This window comes from Trichechus manatus, unplaced genomic scaffold (genome assembly GCF_000243295.1).
Source record: "Trichechus manatus latirostris isolate Lorelei unplaced genomic scaffold, TriManLat1.0 scaffold00137, whole genome shotgun sequence".
Taxonomy (NCBI): domain Eukaryota; kingdom Metazoa; phylum Chordata; class Mammalia; order Sirenia; family Trichechidae; genus Trichechus; species Trichechus manatus.
This window is the reverse complement of record NW_004444073.1, coordinates 5,478,559-5,499,755: the sequence shown is the minus strand read 5'-3', so window position 1 is coordinate 5,499,755 and position 21,197 is coordinate 5,478,559. Positions and strand designations below refer to the sequence as shown.

At 46.7% G+C, this 21,197-nt stretch overlaps 1 protein-coding gene across 3 annotated transcripts in view; it reads left to right on the top strand.

Moving 5' to 3' along the window:
• Positions 1 to 907: 907 nt before the first annotated feature.
• FKBP9 (FKBP prolyl isomerase 9) overlaps positions 908 to 21,197 on the top strand; it is a 48,567-nt gene continuing 28,277 nt past the window's right edge. Inside the window, exon 1 of one of the 3 annotated variants that reach the window (XM_004385318.2) lies at positions 908 to 1,152. In XM_004385318.2, coding sequence (XP_004385375.1) covers positions 920 to 1,152 — 233 coding nt within the window. In that variant the 5' untranslated portion in view covers positions 908 to 919. The remainder of the gene's footprint in view (positions 1,153 to 21,197) is intronic. The other 2 variants (XM_012558107.2, XM_012558108.2) reach the window with 2 other exon arrangements.

The following is a 21,197-nucleotide window of genomic DNA, read 5'->3' as shown; positions in this document are numbered from 1 at the left end:
GCGGTTTTAAGAAACCTTTGGTGATTTGCTTTCATTCTTTCAGAGTTTCAATAAATATAAACAACCAATTCTAAGATAAGGACGTGTTTAACAACTATGATAAATTTCTTGCCGCATCTAGGTCTCCACTAAAGTCTGGCCTGGCGTAGTCACCTATCACCTATGTGGGACCGAGTGGAATGTTTGCTGTTAAATAGCAGCTCATACTGCATCCATTGACGGCTTGGGGAAACTCACAGTTAGCAACCTACAACTTTAGACTGGACAACTGTCAGGGGAGTCTCTTACAAAGCATGCCTCCTCCTTTATTTAAGTATTAAAAAAGAAAAAAATCTTAGATGGTTTCGGATTCATTCTATGTAGATTCCGTCCTTGTAACTAATTTTTTTTTTTTTTAATCTAAGCTCCCTTCCCTCCCCAAAGCAGCAAGGGTAACTAGATCCGCGGCCACGTAGGAGCCTCTCCTGGCCCAAAATCTGGAGAGTCTCGAGGCACAGGCAGACAATCACGGAACGCTTTCCTCTCCCAACTTGGGACTGTCGTCCCGTCTGGAGGAGTTCACGATTTCTCGCTAGGGTACGAGCCCTCCCCAGGTCCAGATACGGGTCCACTCTGAGTTCCCAGACCACTCCCTGGCAGAAAACTAGGTGCGCCCGGGTCCGGGAAGGACTGGACGCAGCAGGCCCGCCCCCGGCGCGCGACTGTGGCTCCTCCCCTAGCTCGAATGTGGCCGGGGGGCGGGAGGCAGGAGGAAACGGAGTGGTTGCTGCCGCCCGGGGAGGGGCGGGTGTCTTCTCCACGCTTGCAAACACCGCGGGGTGCCCAGGCCCGGACACGCACCGCCCGAGCTCCCGCGCGCCCTCGCCAGCTCCTCGCCGCGCCCCGCACCCGCTCCCCACTCCTCTCCTCGCTGCCCCCAATGGCGTTCAAGGCCCGGGGCTGGCGGCCCCCGCCGCCGCCGCTGCTCCTGCTGCTGCTCTGGGTGACCGGGCAGGCGGCGCCCGTGGCTGGCCTGGGCCTGGGCCCGGATGCGGAGCTGCAGATCGAGCGGCGCTTCGTGCCCGACGAGTGCCCGCGTACCGTGCGCAGCGGCGACTTCGTGCGCTACCACTACGTGGGCACCTTCCCAGACGGCCAGAAGTTCGACTCCAGGTACCGCGCCCTTTGCACCCAGCCCGGCCTCAAAGGCTGCAGCGCTCGGTCTCCTGTTTTCCAGCCTCCGCACAGGCCTTTCACTCCGGACGGACCTCCCTCAGCTCCGCCCCGAGAACCCCGCCCTCCTCCCTTTCCCTCCTCCCTCCGGGATTGCTCCCCCGACCCAAAATCCCTCAGGCCTAAGGGTGATCCTCCCGGCCCATGCGCTTCACTGGAACGCCTGCCCGCCTGGGCTGGAATCTTGGATAGGACGTCGCGCTGCGTTGTTGAGATAAATCACGTCCGCCCTCTCCTTCCAGCGCACTTACACACGCGAAATCTGCATAAAATGGCCACTCATCGAAAACTCCCAGGAGCAGATGAAGTCTGGTTTCCTTCTCCCTTTACTGATGACAGGGAGCCCTCAGAGCGCAGTGGTTAAAGCGCTTGGGTGCTCTCTGAAAGGTTGGCGAGTTGAACCCATCAGTTACTCTGTGGGAGAAAGATGTGGCAGTCTGCAAGCGTTAAGATTACAGCCTTGGAAACTCTATGGGGCAGTTCTACTCTGTCCTGCAGGGTCGCTCTGAGTTGGAATCCACTCGACCGCGAGGGTTTGATTTTAGGTTTTTACTGATAACAGTGTTGATGATGAAGGTAATGATAGCAGCAGACATTTATTGAGCTATTACAATGTGCCAAGCATAGTTCGCAGTGCTTTACTCATTGCTGTAGAGCCCATTCTGACTCGTGTTACAGAATAGAACTGCTCCATAGGATTTTCTTTGCTATAATCGTCACAGAAGCAGATTGCCAGGCCTTTTTTGCATGTTACTGCTGGATGTGTTCCAACCACACCAACTTTTCAGTAAGTAGTCCATGGCAAACCGTTTGCACTACCCTGGGACAACTAAGTGCTTTCCAAACAAAAACAAACCCAATGCCGTAGAGTCGAATTTCTACTCATATCAATCTTATAGGACAGACTAGAACTGCCTTTAGGCTTTCTAGGGCTGTAAATATTTACGAAAGCTGACTGCCACATCTTTCTCCTCAGGAGCCGCTGGTGGGTTCAGACCCCCGACCTTTAGTTTAGCAGCTAAGAGCTTTAACCACTGCTCCACCAGGGTTCCTCCTAAGTGCTTTACGTATCATTAATTCATTTAATCCTTAAACCAATCCTATGAGGTAGTACTGTCATTACCCCTATTTTACCAGTGAGGTAACTGAGGTTATGGAGCCTAAAAAAGCTTGTTTAAGCGGTGGAGTCAGATTCTACCTGGCGTCCAGGGTCCGAGAACATAACCACCACATTATACTGCCCTCCCACTCAGGCTTTACAGAAACTTACTGGGAGGGGAGACGCTCTCTTGGGCAGGAGGTAGTCCAGAGCAGTCGCCCAGCTTTCTCATGGGGCTCAGCACCAGGCCTGTGCATCCTTCCCTCACCTATGCCCCAAGATCGCAACACCTCTCCCCAGCTTCTCTCCAGTTTAGCTTTAGGGTTAACACCTCGAAGCAGCCCATTTCAGCCCTCTTTTCCTCTAGCTCTAGGCCTCTCTCCTCCACAGGACTTTTTACAAGCTCTGGTTTGTGCCCACAGATTTCTTAGTGAACTACTGCCTAGGGAAAGAGAACTATTTGTTGAACTTCTGCTATGTGTGTGAGACTTTGTTAGGCTCATTCATGAAGTTATCTTTTCTTTAATCCTCTTAGCCTTACCTGCCTTTTTTTGAAATTTCAGACAATGAATGAGTATACATAAGCTGTTTAGCATACTGCCTAGCACATAGTAAGTGCTTAGAGATGGTCATTCTTACTATTGTTTCAGTTGCTTCTTTTGTTTTAAATAGTTTATTGAGATCTAATTCACATACCATACAATTCACCTATTGAAAGTGTACAGTTCAGTGATTTTTAGTGTATTTACAGAGTTGTACAACCATTGCACAATCTAATTCCAGAACATTTTCATCACTCCTTAAAAGAAACCCCGAACCCACCAGCAGTCACTCCCCATTTTTCCCCAACGCCTCCCCCCAGCCCTAGGCAACCACTAATTTACTGTCTGTCTCTAGAATTTGCCTATTCTGGATATTTCATATAAATGGAATCAGACAAATACGTGCTCTTTTGAAACTGGCTTCTTTCACTTAGCATAATGTTTTCAGGGTTCATCCCTGTTGTAGCATGTATCAGCACTTCATTTCTTTTAAATAATATTCCATTGTGTGGATTGGATATACCATATTTTATTTATCCATTCATTAGTTGGTGGACATTTGAGTTGTTTCCAGTTTGGGGCTTTTATGACTAATGATGCTATGAACATTCATGTACAAATTTTTGTGTGGATATTTGTTTTCAGTTCTTTTGTGTATATATCTAGGAGTGGAATTGCTGGGTCACGTGGTAACTTTAACTTTTTTTTTAATATGTATATTTTTATTGTACTTTAGATAAAGGTTTACAGGACAAATAGTTTCTCATTAAACAGTCAGTACACATATTGTTATATGACATTGGTTAACAACCCCGCGACATGTCAACACTCTCCCTTCTCGACCTTGGAGGACACCCCCTTTTTTTTTGGTGAAAATATACATAGGTAGTTATACCGTTTCAAAAGTTTCTACATTTACAATTCAGTGATATCGATTACATTCTTCCAGTTGTGCTGCTATTCTCACTATCCTTTTCCAAATTATTCCATCACTTCTTTGTTTAACCTTTTAAGGAATTGCTAGACCGTCTTCCAAAGAGGCCACACCACTTCCCATTCTCACCAGTAATGTATGAGGGTTCTAGTTTCTTCATCTCCTTGTTATTGTCTGTCTTTTTTATTAGAGCCATCCCAGTGGGTGAAGTGGTATTTCATTGTGGTTTTGATTTTTATTTCCCTAAGGACTAATGATGTTGGATATCTTTTCATGTGTTTATTGGTGATTTGTATATCTTCTTTCAGTTGCTTCTTTAGTTAGAAAATAAGGACGAACTTTCTGCTGGCGCTGATGGTAATTAACAATTCCCACTAGAACAAGTTGTCTCATACTTTTTATTCTAGGGATGGCAACCCTATGAAGGACAGTGGAAAGAGCACAGAGGAGCTGCTATCCATCCATTAAGCAAATGTTTATGCAGTGCCTACCCCTGAAGACTTGTACACTCGTTGTACTTGTAGCTTACAGCCTAGGCAATTGCAACCTAGTGTGAGAAGTATAGTAAGAATAAGAGCGTACACTTAGAGAACATTTATTATGTGCCTTTAAATATTTTAATTCATTTCATCTCACAAAACTGTGAGGCAGGTGCCTCATTATAGATGAAGAAACTGAGGCTTAGAAAGTTCAAGTAACTTGCCCAAAGGACTTAGCTACTTAAGTCATGCAGTGGGGATTTGAACCCCAGCAGTTTAGTGCAAAATCTATGGTCGGTGGTGTATAGTCTATTCACATACGTGATAGAAGAAAAGCAAGAAGTTATGGAAACGCACAGAAGACTTAACTTGGTGTAGTGTGTGTGGGAGTGGGATGGTGAGGATTGTCAGGATGGGTTCTCAGAGCAAGTAAATGCTGGGATAAGCCCTGAAGGATGACTAAAATTTACCCAGGAGGAGCGGAGGGCTGTGGGCTGTGGGGAGAAGAAGGGGTTTGACTGGTAGAGGGGGGAGCATATGCAGAGGCCTGAAGGTGTGTTGGGGGAAGTGAAAGCTGTTCATTATGGCCAAACTTGGGGTAAGAATAGGGAAGTGACAAGACGGGTAAAGGAGCAATGATAGGAAGCCAGAAATTCCAGAAGGCTGGGGCCAACTTTTAAGAAATCTTATCTGTCTGGCTCTGGAGTTTGGATTTTGTCTAAGGACAATGGAAAGCCATTGAAGAGTTTTAATCAGGGGAGACAACGATTAGACTTTTATTTTACAAAGGTTCCTGTGGCTGCGATGTGGAGAATGGAGTGGAGGAGGCAGGGAGGTGGGTCTGGAGAATGTGCAGATCTCCTGAGAGCTGGTGGTGGCCTGCCCTTGAGTAGTGGCAGAGTATTGGCTGGCTGGGAGGCAGTGATGGAGAAGTCAAGGGCCACACCAAGCCCCATCTGGCTGTCTGGGTCACTGAGTAGATCGTGGGGCCATTGAAGAAGTTGGGGGCAGGAGAAGTGGTGTGGAAGGAGTTCAGCTTTGGCCATCTGGAGTTTCAAGTGCTGTGTATCCCCAGATACCTAGTAGGTTGTCGATCTGGCACTAGGGAATGAGATTTGGCTGGAGATGAGGATTTGGGAGGGTGGATGATGTGCAGGTGAGAAGAGAAGAAGGCTGCTATGGAAGGAGCCCCTAGACCCAAGAGATTTAGGGCTAAGTAGAGGAGAAGGCATGGGCAGAGGACTGGACATGACAGCCATTTGGTGTGGTATCTCATAGGCCAAGGGAAGAGAGGGTATCCAAATGGACTGAGTAGTAACATTGTAAATGGGAAAATGCCTCTGAGAAGTGGTGCAAGGTAGCATGATGGAGTTTGTGTTGAATTTGACAAGAAGGAGGTCTCTGGTCAGCTCTGACAGGCTTCACAATAAAGGGTCCCAAACAGCTGGAGAAAAATGTAGAACAAAATTCTAACTCGTAAAAAAAGATCAGACTTACTGGTCGGACAAAGACTGGAGAAACCCCGAGAATATGGCCCTCAGACACCCTTTTAACTCAGTAATGAAGTCACTCCTGAGGTTTATCCTTCATCCAAAGATTAGACAGGCCCATAAAACAAAATGAGACTAAATGGGCACACGAGCCCAGGGCAGGACAAGAAGGCAGGAGGGAAAAGTAGAGCTGGTAACGGGGAGCCCAGGGTCAAGAAGGGAGAGTGTTGACTTGTTAGGGGGTTGGCCACCAATGTCACAAATCAATATGTGTATTAATTGTTTAATGAGAAACTAATTTGCTCTGTAAACCTTCATCTAAAGTACAATTAAAAATAAAAAAGAAGGAGGTCTCTGGTAACATTGATGTGAGCCATTTCAGTGGAGTCTGGAGTCCAGTTGAAGCCAGAGGCATTGCGTTGAGGAGGTGAAGGTGAGGAAGTGTGGACAACTCAAGAAGTTTGGCTGTGGAGGGAAGGACAGAGGTAAAACACTAGCCGGAGAGGGATGTTTGGTCCAGGAAGAGGTGTTTGTTTAGTTTTAATGGTGGGGGGATCTGAGCATGATTGATGGTCAGAGAAGGATCTAGTGATAAAGATAGAGGTTAAAGATAAAAAAAGAGCAGGGGGGCTCCTGAGCAGCCAGGAAGGAGTGTGATCCAGTGGACAGATAGGGGCTTAGCCTTAGCCAGTGTTGTATCAAGAGGAAAGGATGGGTGATGGGCGCAATGCTAGTAAATTTTCAAGTTTGGTAGCGATGGGAGGTTGAGGGAGTCCCATCAGATGGTTTGGTTTCCCCTGAGTGACCTTGGCCGTGTTATTTAACCACTCTTCAACATAAACTTACTAGCCTCTAAGGTTCCTATGTAATTTCTGTTACTGTTGTCAGTTTGATCCCATATAGATAGTTCTTAAAAGAGTGTAATATTCAAGACAGACATTCGGAGCCCTGGTGGCACAGTGGTTAAGAGCTCGGCTGCTCACCAAAAGGTCAGCAGTTCGAATCTACCCAGCCTCTCCTTGGAAACCCTATGGGGCAGTTCTCCTCTGTCCCATAGGGTTGCTATGAGTTGGAATTGACTTGAAGGCAGTGGGTTTGGTTTGATTTTTTTCTTTTTTTTTACCAATAGACTGATGTTTATATTTCCCTGGTGGGGTTTGGCCAGGATTAAGAGAGAGAGAAAATAGCAGTGGGGAGAGAGACCCGCACCTACTCCCCGGGACAAACAACTGTAAGGTTTTTAAAAGAAAGTTAAGGGGGTTTGGTCACTGGGATGGGTGAGTGATTTCCTGAATTTGCACTTAAGGCCAATAATGTTTTCTTTTCTTATGAAAAGGCCACCTGGATCCTGAGAGACCCTGGGGGAGGGAGAGGGAGATAAGGGATTAGGCGCCTGGAAATTACAGATTGAGGGAGAAAGAATGGTCAGGAAGATAAAGCAGGAAGAGGCCTGTCTAAAGTTCGTTTGAAGGAGCCCTGGTGGTGCAGTGGTTAAAGTGCTCAGCTGCGAACCAAAAGATTGGCAATTCAAACCCCCCACCCACTCCTAGGGAGAAAAGACCTGCCGATCTGCTCCTGTAAAGATTATAGCCTTGGAAACCTTGTGAGGCAGTTCTTCTCTGTTCTGTAGGTTTGCTATGAGTTGGAATCAACTCGATGGCAGCGGGTTTAAAGTTTATTTCAACAGAGGAGATCATTAAGTCTACCTTGCTCAGTTGTTTGCAGCAAGCCATTCTGCGGAACAAAAGGGTGGGGGAATTTCTTTAACCACCTCTGTTCTGCAGGGTCATGTTGTTTGGTGCCCTCAAAGTCAATTCCGACTCATAGTGGCCCATGTGACAGAGTAGAACCGCCCCATAGGGTTTTCTTGGCTGCATCTTTACAGAAGCAGATTGCCAGGTCTTTCTCCTGGGGAGCCACTGGGTGGGTTCAAAAGCAACCTCTTGGTTAGCAGCTGAGCACTTAATCGTTGCCCTACCAGGTCTCCTTCCCAGGATCACTGGGCTTGGGTAAAGTTTAACTTTGATACCTGCCAGGAGGTAGGGGATGGAGTGGGTAGCATTTATTTAACCACACTTTGGGTACCACATACTGTGTGCCACTGGGTCATTATCCCCTTTAGCAAATGAGAAAATGGAGGCACAGAGAGTTTAACTCCCCCAAGATTGCACAACCTGTAAGTGTTAGAGCAGGGATTTGAACACAGGCTGTCTGGCTTTCGCATCTAGGCCCCATGCTGCCTCTGTGTGCGTGAGGGAGCTAACATACGTTCATTATTCACCGTCTGGCATACAGTAGGTGCCTGTTATGGATTGAATTGTGTCCCCCAAAAATGTGTGTCAGTCAACTTGGCTAGGCGATGATTCCCAGTATAGTGTGATTGTCTACCATAGTGTGATTGTCATATCACCTGATATGATTTTCTTATGTGTTGTAAATCTTAGAGGCAGTTATGTTAATAAGGTGGGACTCGATCTATAAGATTAGATTGTATCCTGAGTCAATCTCTTCTGAGATATAAAAGAGGGAATTGAGCAGAGAGACGGGGGACCTCATGCCTCCAAGAAAGCAGAGCCGGGAGCAGAGCACGTCCTTTGGTCCTGGGGTCCCTGTGCTAAGCCGCTTCTGGACCAGGGGAAGATAGATGACAAGGACTTTCCTCCAGAGCCCACACAGAAAGTCTTCCCCTGGAGCTGGCAACCTGAATTCAGACTTCTAGCCTCCTAGACTGTGAGAGAATAAATTTCTCTTCGTGGTATTTTGTTACAGCGGCACTTTCTCTCTTAGGCCTTCATTCCTGTGGGAATTTATGAAGTGTTAGGGCATGACTTTGATATTCCTGCATAAAATGCTTGGAGAGGAGAAATCCAGCTGTTTGGGGGCATTGTCTTCTGATTTAGAGATTTTGTCCAGAAGAGAACGGTGGTTGTCACCTTAATCAGAGTCACAAACCATAAAGGAAAGCTCTCTTTCCATAGAGCGTTCTTTCTGTTTGGCACTGGGGGGCAGTTGATGCCCTTTTGGCTTGTGGGCATCCTCAGTTGCCAGAAGGCCCAGCCCGTCAGCTCTGGGCTGCTGGTGTAGACGTGGTTTGTTTCTGTTTCAGAGCCTCCCGGGCTCGTTAATGTACTCCTGTGGCTGCTGCTGCAGCCAGAAGGAGAAGAAGGCAGCTGCTCACTCCCCTCACTCTCCAGCACTGGGGGGTCCTTCTCAGCCACTTCTGATTCAGCTTTTTAGGAGTTCCACAGCATTGCTAGCAGTAAGGATGAGGGTGATGATCCTCCTTGCTCTGATTTCCTTCTGGGAACTCAGAGTTGATATGTCTCTGTGATCTGGAAGCAGGAAAAGCCAGTGCCTGGTTGGTTCATTCACAGCATCCCAGCCTGTCTGCAGGCCGTTAGGGTCCAGACATTCAGTCAATATTTATTGTGTGCCTACCGCATGCCCTGCTGGGAACATAGAGCCGTAGATGCTCTAACACAGTGGTGTTCAAATTGTATGTGCATGAGAATCACTTAGAGGGCTTGTTAATACAAAGTTTCTGATTCAGTAAATCTAGGGTGGAGCCAGAGAATTTGCTTTTCTAACAAGTTCCCAGGTATTGCTGATGCTGCTGGCCTGGATACCACATTTTGAGAACAGACTATAATTTTAAAAAGCAGCCTGGGTGGCTGTCTTAGTTACCTAGTACTGATATAACAGAAATACCAAAAATGGTGGCTTTAACAAACAAATTTATTTTCTCACAGTTTAGGAGGCTAGAAGTCCGAATTCAGGGCGTTGGCTGTAGGGGAAGCCTTTTTCTCTCTGCAGGTTCTGGAGGAAAGTCCTTGTCTCTTCTGAGCTTCTGCTTCTGGGTGATCTTCATGTGGCTTGGCAGCTCTCTTCCCCCAGCTCTGCTTACTGGCTTGCTTGTTTAATCTCTTTTATATCTCAAAAGAGATTGACTCAGGGTACACTCTACACTAATCTCGCCTCATCAACATAACAAAGACAGCCGTTTCCCAAATAGGATTATAACCACAAGCATGCAGGTTAGGATTTACAAAACATATTTTTGGGGGAAATAATTCAATCCATAACAGTGGCTCAAGTGGTTTGCGCTAGACTACTAGCCTAAACAAGGAGCCCTGGTGGCGCAGTGGTTAAAACAGTCGGTGTGCAGTTTGAATCCACCAGCTGCTCCGAGGAAGAAAGATGTGAAAGTCTCCTGTAAAGATTACAGCCTTGGAAATCTTATGGGGCAGCTCTACTCTGTACTGTAGGGTCGCTATGAGTTGGAATCGACTTGACGGCAATGGGTTTTTACTAGCCTAAATGTTGGTGGTTTGAACCCACCAGTTGGCACAGCAGAAGAAAGGCCTGGTGGTCTGCTTCTGTAAAGATTATAGCCAAGAGAGTCCTGTGGAGTAGTTCTACTCTGTAACACAAAAGATCGCCATGAGCCAAGATTGACTCCACTGCAGTGGGTTTTGCTTTGGTTTGGTCTAAAAAGAATTAGGCTCAAAAAAAAAAAAAAAAAAGTATCAGGCTTATTAACAGAGATTAACTTCTTTTTACATATTCATTCATTCATTCAACAAGTACTTATTGAGTACCTACTGTTCTAGGTGCTAGAGATGTTGTTAGGTGCTGCTGAGTGGATTCCCATGCATAGTCATAGTGACTCCATGTAACAGAGTAAAACTGCCCCATAGGGTTCAAGCTCCCCAGCCGCATTTTGGGAGAAAGATGTGGCAGTCTGCTTCCGTAAAGATTTATAGCCTTAGAAACCTTGTGGGGCAGTTCTACTGTGTCCTATAGAGTCGCTATGAGTGGGAATCGACATGTGCAGTGGGTTTGGTTTTGGTTGGGTTAATCTTTAGGAGAGCAGATTGCCAGGTCTTTATCCCATAAAGCTGCTGGGTGGGTTCAAACAGCCAACCTTTGGGTTAGCAGCCAAGTGCTTAACCATTGTACCACCAGGACTCCTTGCTAGGGATATAGCAGTGAGTAAAACAGACAGAAATCCCTGCCCTTGTGGAGCTTACATTCTAACGGGGATGTAAGGAGATACACGTGGTCAGTTACATGGTGAATTAGAAGTTGGTGAGGGCTGTAGTGAAAAACAAAGCACTGAGGGGAGATGAGGTGACAGGCCCAGAAAGTGAGGTGACATTGGTCACCCAGCTACTAACTGCCCTCCGAACTCTGGACTGGTACTTTCTTATGTCTCACACAGATCAGCCAGCACCCAGAAGATGCCACGTGAGTAGTAGACATGGATGCCTCTACCATTCCTGAAGAGAGAGGGATTCTTCCAGCTAAAGACATAGGGAAGGGTTTGAGGAGGAGCTGACGCTTGAGTTGGGCTTTGAGCATAGATGAGATTTCATTCCTTGAGGTGGAGAGAGTGTTTAAGAGAGAGTAAGTAAGTGGACAGCTGGCGAAGCCTGGACATGAGCAGTGTGCTAAGGGAACAGCAGAAAGCCCCAGTGTTTGGGTCAGGAGGTGGGAGACCTAGAGCTGGATGTTTTTGTGTAGAGGAGTGAGTGGATTAATCCACGTGGGGCTCTGGGAAGACTGCCAGCGTGAGTAGGAACCTTAGAGATCATCTTCCTTGGGGCCTCACTGCAGTGTTCTAGCTTCGAGAATATAAACCAAACCAAAAAACCAAACTTACTGCCGTTGAGAGTCGATTCTGACTCTTAGTGACCCTACAGGAGAGAGTAGAACTGCCCCATAGGGTTTCCAAGGAGCAGCTGGTAGACTCAAACTGCCGACCTTTTTGGTTAGCAGCCGAACTCTTAACCACTGCGCCACCAGGGCTCCTCGAGGATGTAACAGAGAATAAAACAGACAAAATCCTTGCCCTCAAGTGGGGGTGGAGGAAGACACAGAAACCCATTCCAGCTGGCTTAAACAGAAAGGAGAAGGAATTTATTGGATCCTTCCGATTCCTCCTGTAGGTCCAGAATCATGAATTTTCTGCATCTCCCTTGGGGTCCTCATTCTTCCCCTCCATCTCTGAAGGGAGAACCCATGCAGGCTTTCCACGCAGCACACGACCTGTTGGGGCCAGCACCCAACACTGACCATGTGGAATTGATCCAAATTCCAGATTCCGGGAGGGAAGCTAACTGGTCCAGTATGGCTCAGGTGTCCATCCTAAAAAAAAACAACAACAACCAAACCTGTTGCCGTCGCGTCGATTCCAACTCATAGCGACTCCATAGGACAGAGTAGAACTGCCCTGTAGAGTTTCCAAGGCCGTGATCTTTATGGAACAGATTGCCACATCGTTGTCCCGCAGAGCAGCTGGTAGATTCCAACTGCCAACCTTTTTGGTTAGCAGTCGAACTCTTAACCACTGCGCCACCAGGGCTCCTGTGTCCACCCTAGTGGAGGGTGAGTCACATGATTCTAAGGTGGGGCCCAGGCTCACTCCTGCAGTAGGGCTGGTTCCCAGTGGGCTGGCAGCACTCCTGATGGACCAGAGGGGGAATGTGGTGGTGGAGAGACCAGTCAGGACACTCCTGTCCTAGGCAGAAAGTGTTTAGTGTGTGAATCCGCACAGCAGCTCTTCTTTGGAAAAAGATGATAATGAAAGAGAAGCTGCTGGTTGGGTGTTAGTGAAGTGAGGCTCGGCCAAATTTAGGGAAAGAGCCTAGCCTGAGGCTGATTCTTCTCGTTACCATCTGCTGAGGCCATTGGCAGGCCTGCCCGATGCCCACTGTGAGGACTTACTGGCAGTGCTTTTAATTTTCATTTGTGGGTCATTGCGAGCAACTACGCGTTCTTATCGATGGTTTAATTTGGCTGTATTTTTCTGGGCTGAGTACTTGTATAAAGTTAGAATTACTTATAGGGATCTGACATTTTAATTTGTGCAGTTACTTAAAAATAGAAGTCCATAACAGCAATGTCATGGTTTTACTTTGCTTCGCAATGTTTTCCTTTTAATGATATTTTAATGTGCCAAAGGCTAGCCAAGCCAAGTGCTCACATTTCAGTCCGATCCTCAGTGGAGATATGAATGGGTGTGTTCCCTCTCATTTCCCTCCTCTCCCCTCCTGCTCTCACCGTCCCCCCACCCCCCGCACTTCTTCCATTGCAGCATTCTCACATTTTTCCATCTGGGTAGTGGACAGGTAATTTGCCAGTCCGTTAATTACCTGTCTTTCCCTCTGCCAGGTCTCATTAGCTGCTGCTAAAGGTGATTCTTTGAGGGAAATACCCTTGGGGGCAGGGAGTCTGGGAAGCCCAAAGTCACCTTTGGGAGTTTGTGGGGGTGGGGGGAGAGAGGTGGGAGGCAGAAGAGCTAGAGTCGGCTTCCTCGCTTTCAGGTCTGCAGTGGGTTCAGGGTTTAGGAGGAGTGGTGAACTTAGCCAACGTGGCTGTGAGTCTCAGCTGGACTATCCCAGGGTTGGGCAGCCAGCTACAGGGCGCTTCTTCTTTATTACATTTCATGTACATTTCAGTACATTTAGTACATGTACATTTACCAAGGGCTTCGCAGGACCACAGTCCTCATGTCAGGCAGTGTCATGGATTGTGTTCCCCCCCCCCCCGCCCAAATATGTCAACTTGGCTAGGTCATGGTTCCTAGTATTGTATGATTGTCTACCGTTTTATCATCTGATGTGATTTCCCTATGTGATGTAAGTTCTATCACTATGATATAATAAGACGGATGAGTGGCAGTTATATCGATGAGATCTACAAGATTAGATGGTGTCTTAAGCCAGTCTCTTTTGAGATATAAAAGAGAGAAGCGAGCAGAGAGACAGGGGGACCTCATACCACCAAGAAAGCAGTGCTGGGAGCAGAGCGCGTCCTTTGGACCTGAAGTTCCTGTGCTGAGATGCTCTCAGACTAGCGGAAGACTGATGACAAGTACCTTCCCCCAGAGCCGACAGAGAGAAAGCCTTCCCCTGGAGCTGACAGCCTGAATTTGGACTTGTAGCCTACTAGACTGTGAGAGAATAAATTTCTCTATCTTAAAGCCATCTGCTTGGGTATTTCTGTTATAGCAGCACTAGATAACTAAGACAGGCAACCCCATGTGAATCAAACACAAGTCGACCGGAGACTGGACCAACTCTGAGGCACCCATAGGCTCGCTCTCATGTCCAGCAGCCTTGCTCTGTTATTACCTCCTGTTACGAGTTCTCAAAACAGAACGTCTCTTTAATGTTGAAAACCGCTGTATTCTGTGTTTTTTAATAATATTTTATTGTGTTTTTGGTGACAGTTTACACAGCAGTTTAGGTTCCCATTCAACAATTTCTACACAAATTGTTCAGTGACATTGGTTACCTTCTTCACAGTGCGTGAATAGTCTCATTATTTCCATTTGTATTCAGTTTTTAATTGTTTAAGCTGAATCTAAAACTGGCATTGAGAACATGGCTGACTTCATCGCCTAGCTGATGTGGGCTTCAGTTCTGTTAACCACAGGGCAGTTTTCTCCCCCTCCTCTGTTAGGGCCATTTTCCCTTTGTCTCTGGATTTGAAATAATAATCTTGGCAGCAAGTAGTACAAATATATGTTAATTTTTCCGAAGAGTTTCTAGATTAATTTAATGTTTAAAAACTAACACATATACACAGAGTTTTTTTTTTAGAAAAACGTTAAATAATTCTCTACAGTTTGAAATTACAGTTGCCACGCTGCTAGGAATGGGGAAGGGGCTCTGGGGTGGGGCCGAGCTCGCCTGAGTGCTGCCTTTGAACCAGTGCCCCTTTTTTAAGTGCCAGGCTCCCCCTCCCCCCGCATCAGCTCCCACCACTCTGGAGCCTGTTCCAGGCTCTGGGAGGTTCACTGACCCCACCCTGGCTGGATCCCCTTTTGCACACACCTGGATTCAGTTTCTTCCTTTCTAGGTCAGTTCTTGTTCCTCGATTCCCTTTTCATCTTCCAGCATTTGTTACTATCTCCTACTGCAGTTGACTCCTCTCCAGTTCTCTGAGTTTTCGTTTTTAGAAGGAGAAGCTTTAGGGGCTTGGAGAGGGAATGAACTTTGGGGGCCTTAGGGAGCGAGTGTGTTCAGTTTGCCACGTATTCTTTTAAAAGTTCATTCTCACTGGAGATTTAAATCTAAGTTTAGAAATAGAGCCATAGTATTTATGCTTTAAGAATATAACCACAGGGGTAGCTATTTATCCTGGGGAATGTGCCACGAGATAATGTGTGTTTGTGTGTAGGCAGCTTAGTGAGTTGAATATGATGGGTTTTACATCATGTCTTCTGTCTTAGTGATCCTTGGAACAGTATTTTGAAGAGCAGCACTGGAGGGGGCTGTAGCCACCTCCTCTCACCCCTTCCAGGGCAGGGGAAGGTAGGAGAGCCAGGGGGGGCGAATGAAGGGTCTACAGCAGTGAATGAGCAGTGGAGAAAAATAAGTAGGTGGAGAGGAAATGGGGATGTTGCATGTGCTGGGTGATTTCCATTTGCCTCTCTGGGTCTGCTAATTACCCTTTTCCATCTACTTTTTGCTTTGGGAGAATATATGTGAATATATGTATGAATATATGTGCGCTGTCTTCTTGTTGTTGTTAGCTGGCATTGAGTCGACCCTGATTCATGGAGACCCCATGCAAAAAGGAACAACACGCTGCCTGGTCCTGCACCATCCTCCATGATCAGTCCTGCACTATTCCCCATGATCGGCTGTGCATCAGACCTTTGTGATCCATAGGATTTTCATTGGCTGATTATCTGAAGTAGAATGCCAGGTCTTTTCAGCCTAGTCTGGAAGCTCCACTGAAACCTGTTCAGCCTTATAGCAACACACAAGCCTCCACTGACAGACAGGTGGTGGCTGTGCATGAGATGCATTGGCCAGGAATGGAACCCTGGTCTCCCACGTGGAAGGCAAGAATTCTCCCGCTGTGGTAAAATGAGTTCCTTTATCTGGCCTTTTGCCTTGATTCTTTAGCAAAGCAGTTTTTGAGAGGTTTTTTCCCCTAAGCCATGAGGAGTTACCTTTGCCCTGGTTTTCTACCCCAGAGGGTTTGTTACTTTTGTCAAGGTTGATTGAATTTCCTGGGTAAGCTGTAAACAACTTACGGTTTGATATCTGTCCATGGGCTGCAGCCTGCCCTGTGATTGCTTTGTGTTACACACCTTGCAGAGATTGGTCAATACACTTACGGAAATGAAGTGACTATAGCCTACTATGCAAATGAAATGCCTGTGGCCTGCTAAGAGAGGATTGGTCAGTTCGTGGCTGTGGTGGGAAGGCCATGCCAGAAACAGGAGAAAAGGCAAGAAAGGTGTCTTAGTCGTCTAGTACTGCTATAACAGAAATACCACAAGTGGATGGTTTTAACCAAGAGAAGTTTATTTCCTCACAGTCAAAGTAGACTAAAAGTCCAAATTCAGGGTGTCAGCTCCAGGGGAAGGCTTTTTCTCTCCGTCGGCCTTCTTCTCTTCAGTGTTCCCCTGGACTAGGAGTTTCTGTGTACAGGGACCCCAGTCCAAAGGACGCGCTCTGCTCCCGGCACTGCTTTCTTGATGGTATGAGGTCCCCCTGTCTCACTGCTCACTTCTGTGTTTTATATCTCAAGAGATTGCCTCAGGACACAATCCAGTCTTATAGATCAGGTCCTGCCTTACTAACACAACTGCCACCCATCCTCCCTCATTAACATCATAGAGGCAGGTTTACAACATACAGGAAAATCAAATTGATACACACATTTTTTGGGGGATATAATTCAAACCATGACAAAAGGCAAGGAGAGAAGCAGAGAGAGAGAGAGAAGAGGGGAGGAACCTCCTAAAAGAAGTGTAACATGAGTCAAGGGCTGTGTCTTAGGCTGGGTTCTTTAGAGAAGCAAACCAGTAAGGTGTCTAAAGAGAGAAAGAGAGATTTACATCAAGAAAATGGCTCATGCAGTTGTAGAGGCTGTAAAGTTCCAAGTCCGTAGGTCAGACTGGAGGCTTCTCCCGACTCATGTAGCTTCAAGGGCTGGCGAACCCAAGATCCAGACCGTGGAGGCGGACAAATCCCAAGATCAGCAGGCAAACTGCTAGCTCAAGTTCCAAGAACTGAAGATCAGATGAACAGGAGCTGCTGCAGGATCCAGAGTGAGCAAAAGCCAGCGAGCCTTGCCAGAAAGTTCACCTATATTGGATGCAGACCATACCCTCAAGGAAACTCCCTTTCAACTGATTGACTGCTCACAGCAGATCCCATCATAGAGGTGATCACATTATATCAGATCTTATTCTGGAGGTGATCACATTATATCAGATCTTATTCTGGAGGTGATCACATCATCATATCACCGCCAAACTACATCATAACTGCCAAACCACTGAGAATCATGGCCCAGCCAAGTTGACACACAACCTTAGTGATCACACTCTATAACACTGAAGACAGGGAGAGGCCCTGAAGGGACCGTGCAACACAGCTGGTGATGATAGGCCTGGAAGGGGCCCTGCAGCAGAGTTGGTGGTGATGGCAAGGAGCCCAAATGCAGAGAGGCCTGTCCTCAGGGAGCTGAGAGAAGCCTGTTCTGAGGGGGCTGAGGGGAGTCCTCTACATCTGAGAGGGGTGAGCATGGCAGAGACATGGTCCTGCTTGCTTGCACAACTGAGAGGAGCTGAGAGAGCTGTCCTGCACTGAAGAAGGGAAGGATGTGCTCTCCTCTTCCGAGGAGCCTTCCAGACTTTGCCTACATGCTTCTTGACCCTGATCCTGAGTTCTATCTTGTTGATCCTGATCCTGAGTTGTACTCTGTTGCTTCCTTAATAAACCACTTAACTGTAAGTATGGTCTATGAGTCTGTGTAGCCATTGCACTGAATTATCAAACCCAGCAGAAAAGTAGAGAGTGCCATGGGGAGGACGGCTGGTGTTAGAATGGGTAAAAAGTCTGACCTCCATCTCATAGAGATCAGCTTTGGGCTGATCCTGATTCTCATTATCCCGCCAGAAGTTAGACAGTTTCTGACACTACTACTGTCATTTTATAACCAATGCCCATCCGTGTGCATATTATTATTTATATCAGTGACCTTCTTGTCATCTGGTTGGGTTCAGCCAATGGGACATCAGCAAGGGTCAGAGGGAGGGAGTGAGGTAGAGGTGTTTATTCCTTTGGCTCCCTGCCTGTTAGACCACCACAGGCTGTGCACACTGTCAGCAAAGGTCCCAGCTCCAGTCAGGTGGCTTTGAGCTGCTCTCCCTATACCTGGGTCCTTCAGGCCTAGGTGTGGTAACAGCACCCCCTGCCATAGCCCCAGAGGTACTACACTGTCCCTTGTGATTCCCTGCACAGCACACACACCTTTGCACACAGCTCTTTTGTTAAAAACTTTTCTGGAACTACCCAGTTTGGGTGTACCGTCTGTTTGCTGCAGGACCTGACTGGGACAACTGTAACGGGTGTAAATAAGTCAGACACCGGCAAGGCTGTGTAAAGTGCTTATTCCAGGCTTGCAGAAGTAATTTATTGATTGATTGATTGATTGATTGATTGATTGTACTTCAGGTGACGGCTTACAGAACAAATAGTTGCAGGAGTAATTTTTATTACCAGCTCTGGGCTTGATGCCACACATGAGTCTATGCCAGTTGTGCTGAGCAGCATAAATTTGTGCAGAAAAATGATTTTTCCAGATGGTCAGAGGTTTAAGCAGTAGATAAGACTGGTCTTACCTTGTTAGATCCTCGTGTGTTTAAATGTGTACATTTTCTTTCAGAAAGGGGTTTTTGTTTTTAACACTTTGCTGCTTAATTGTTCACAGTACATATAGGTAGTCGTCAAGTGAAGAAATTAATACTGCGAGGTAGCAGCAACTTGTATGCACCATCTAGGAGGCCCTGTGCTGGTGGGTGAGAGTTGCACAGTCCAGGGTCCTAGGTTTTTCCCACTTGGCGAACCTTGTGACCTTGGGGAATTTTTAACCTCCAAGGCGTTTAAGTATTATAGCGCCCATGGTTAAGTGTTATATGAAGACTGAGTGAGGCAGTATACATGTAAAGCTTTGTTGCTTACTTTGCCACTGTGCCTGACACATAATAAGCACTCTCTAAATACAAGTTATCATTAAACACTCTCATGAAATTTGGAAATTATATTCAGATTATCTGGATGGAAACTATATTTATCCTGGGCATTGTTGCAGTTTGCACATGTTCTGTGCTGGCAAGTCTTTGAAGCCCTGAGTTCTAATCCATTATTAATGGTGCAAATGGTTAATGCACATGGCTGCTGAAGGTTGGAAGTTCGAGTCTACCCAGAGGCACCTTGGAAAAAAGGCCTGGCAGTCTGCATTTTAAAAATCAATCAGTAAAAACCCTACGGAGCACAGTTATGCTCCGACACCATGAGTCAGAGTCGACTCGATGGCTGCTGGTTGGTTGGTTGATGGTGGCTCAGTGTATGGTGAGGCCTCAGCCAAGGGAAATTCAAGAGCTGGCATCCAGGGGGCAGGTGTTGGGCCCATGGACATAGAGGGGAGACGTGTAAAGCCCTCTCGGGCACAAAACTGACCATGTGCTTTTATCCTCTGTCTTGTTGGCCTGAACTTGGAATCCTGCTTTCTGTTTACTGACCTTGGAGAAAGGAAGTCTATTAAAATGGGCTGTAAAACTAGGAGGAGAAATGGAAGCGGGGAGGGGGGCGGGGCAGGACTGAGGAAGCAGCATTGGGCTGGGGTGGTGAGGTAGACTGTGCTGCTCTCTGAAGCATCTGAAACTGTGGGCCTCTCTGCCAGTTTATAAGGTAGTTGGCAGGCAAAGGCCATGCCTTGTATTTCTGTGTCCCCCAAAGCACCTAGCACGGTCTCCTAATAGGCACTCGTTGGTTGCTGAATTTGACAGTGAAGAGGGTGAAGGCATGGGTCACAGCCATGATTTTATTATTTATCTTCCGACCCAAGGCCGTTAATAGTCAGGCTTTAAAACACATATATTAGTAATTTCAAGACTATATCAGACTTTTTATTACCTGTAACAATTATAGCTATACTGGCATAACACTTAGGTGTTTAGATAACTTTTCACATATGTTGTTATACAAATCTTGGGATGGCTGTTATTATTATTTCTGTTTTGCAGTTGAGGAAACTGAGGTTAAGAGAGTATAAATGTGCTTCATACTATGCCACACTGCCTCTTCGTAAACTTAACTGGATGACTTAAAAAATGTAAGTTAACTTGGACATTAATATCTATAATGTTGCTTTTAGGTACCAGTGACATAGAAAATAAACTTTTTTTTTTTTTTTTAAAGACAAGGCTGCTTTAATTTTCACGTATATTATAGCTGCCCTTCGCAAGCAAACAAACCCCTTCCGCTTGGTTGGGGAATTCAAGACGGCAGACTCTAAGGAAACGCCAAGGAGGTGTTGTCATGCAAGACCCATTAAGGAAAACGAAAATAGATAAGACCGCTTTCTAAGAGACACCCACAGAAGCTAACGGAAGCAAAGAGAGAAGCCTAACCTAATTTTATGAGCCTTTACAATTGAAAGCTAAAAGGAGAACCCTAAAATATCTAAAGTTGAAACAGCAATCCTTTTTTTATAGTGTCAGACACCAAAGAGAACACGCTACTCATGGTGCGAGAACGTGTGATTATTTTTAATGCTTATATTCCTGACTTTCGCCACATTTCTGAAGCGTTCGTTTCCTTTCTTCAGACCACATGCTTCCTCCCAAAAGGATGAGCATCTAAAGTAGAGCTCTCGGATTGGCCAGGCGTTATCAAAGGAGTTGTTAAGCGCCATGGAGTCGGTTACCACTCACAGCGACCCTATGTACAACAGAACGAAATGCCAGCTGGTCCTGCGCCATCCTCACAATCCTTGTTACGCCTGAGCCCACTGTTGAAGCCACTGTATCAATCCATCTCGTTGAGGGTCTTCCTATTTCGCAGACCCTCTACTTTTTTACCAAGCATGACGTCCTTCTCCAGGGACTGGTCCCTCCTAATAACGTGTCCAAAATATGTGAGACGAAAGCTCGCCATCCCTGCTTCTAAGAGCATTCTGGCTGTACTTCTTCCAAGACGGATTTGTTCGTTCTTCTGGCAGGCCATGGTCTATTCAATATTCTTCGCCAACACCATAATTCAAAGGCATCAAGTCTTCTTCGGTCTTCTTATCAAAGGAGAGTGGTTGCAAAACCTAAAATCTTACAGACTTGTCCATAGGTGCCATTTCCAACCACTTCCACCAGCTCAAAAATCCCAGCAGGATCCCGCAGGGAGGAGAGGTCGATGTCCAGCACACTTTTTGTAGGGGAGTCGTTCGCCATTTTCCCTTTTTTGACTCCCAAAAAGAATAACTAGAGGTGTGTTTGCGTACCGTCGGCCGAGGCCAGGCGCCATAGCGCCTGCTCGCACGGGGAGCGGGCGGCTGAGACGCCTCCTCGCGGGGCCCGGGGAGGGTGGGCGGCGGCGCAAGCTCGGCCACGGCTCGGCCCCCGTCGCGGCTCTCGCC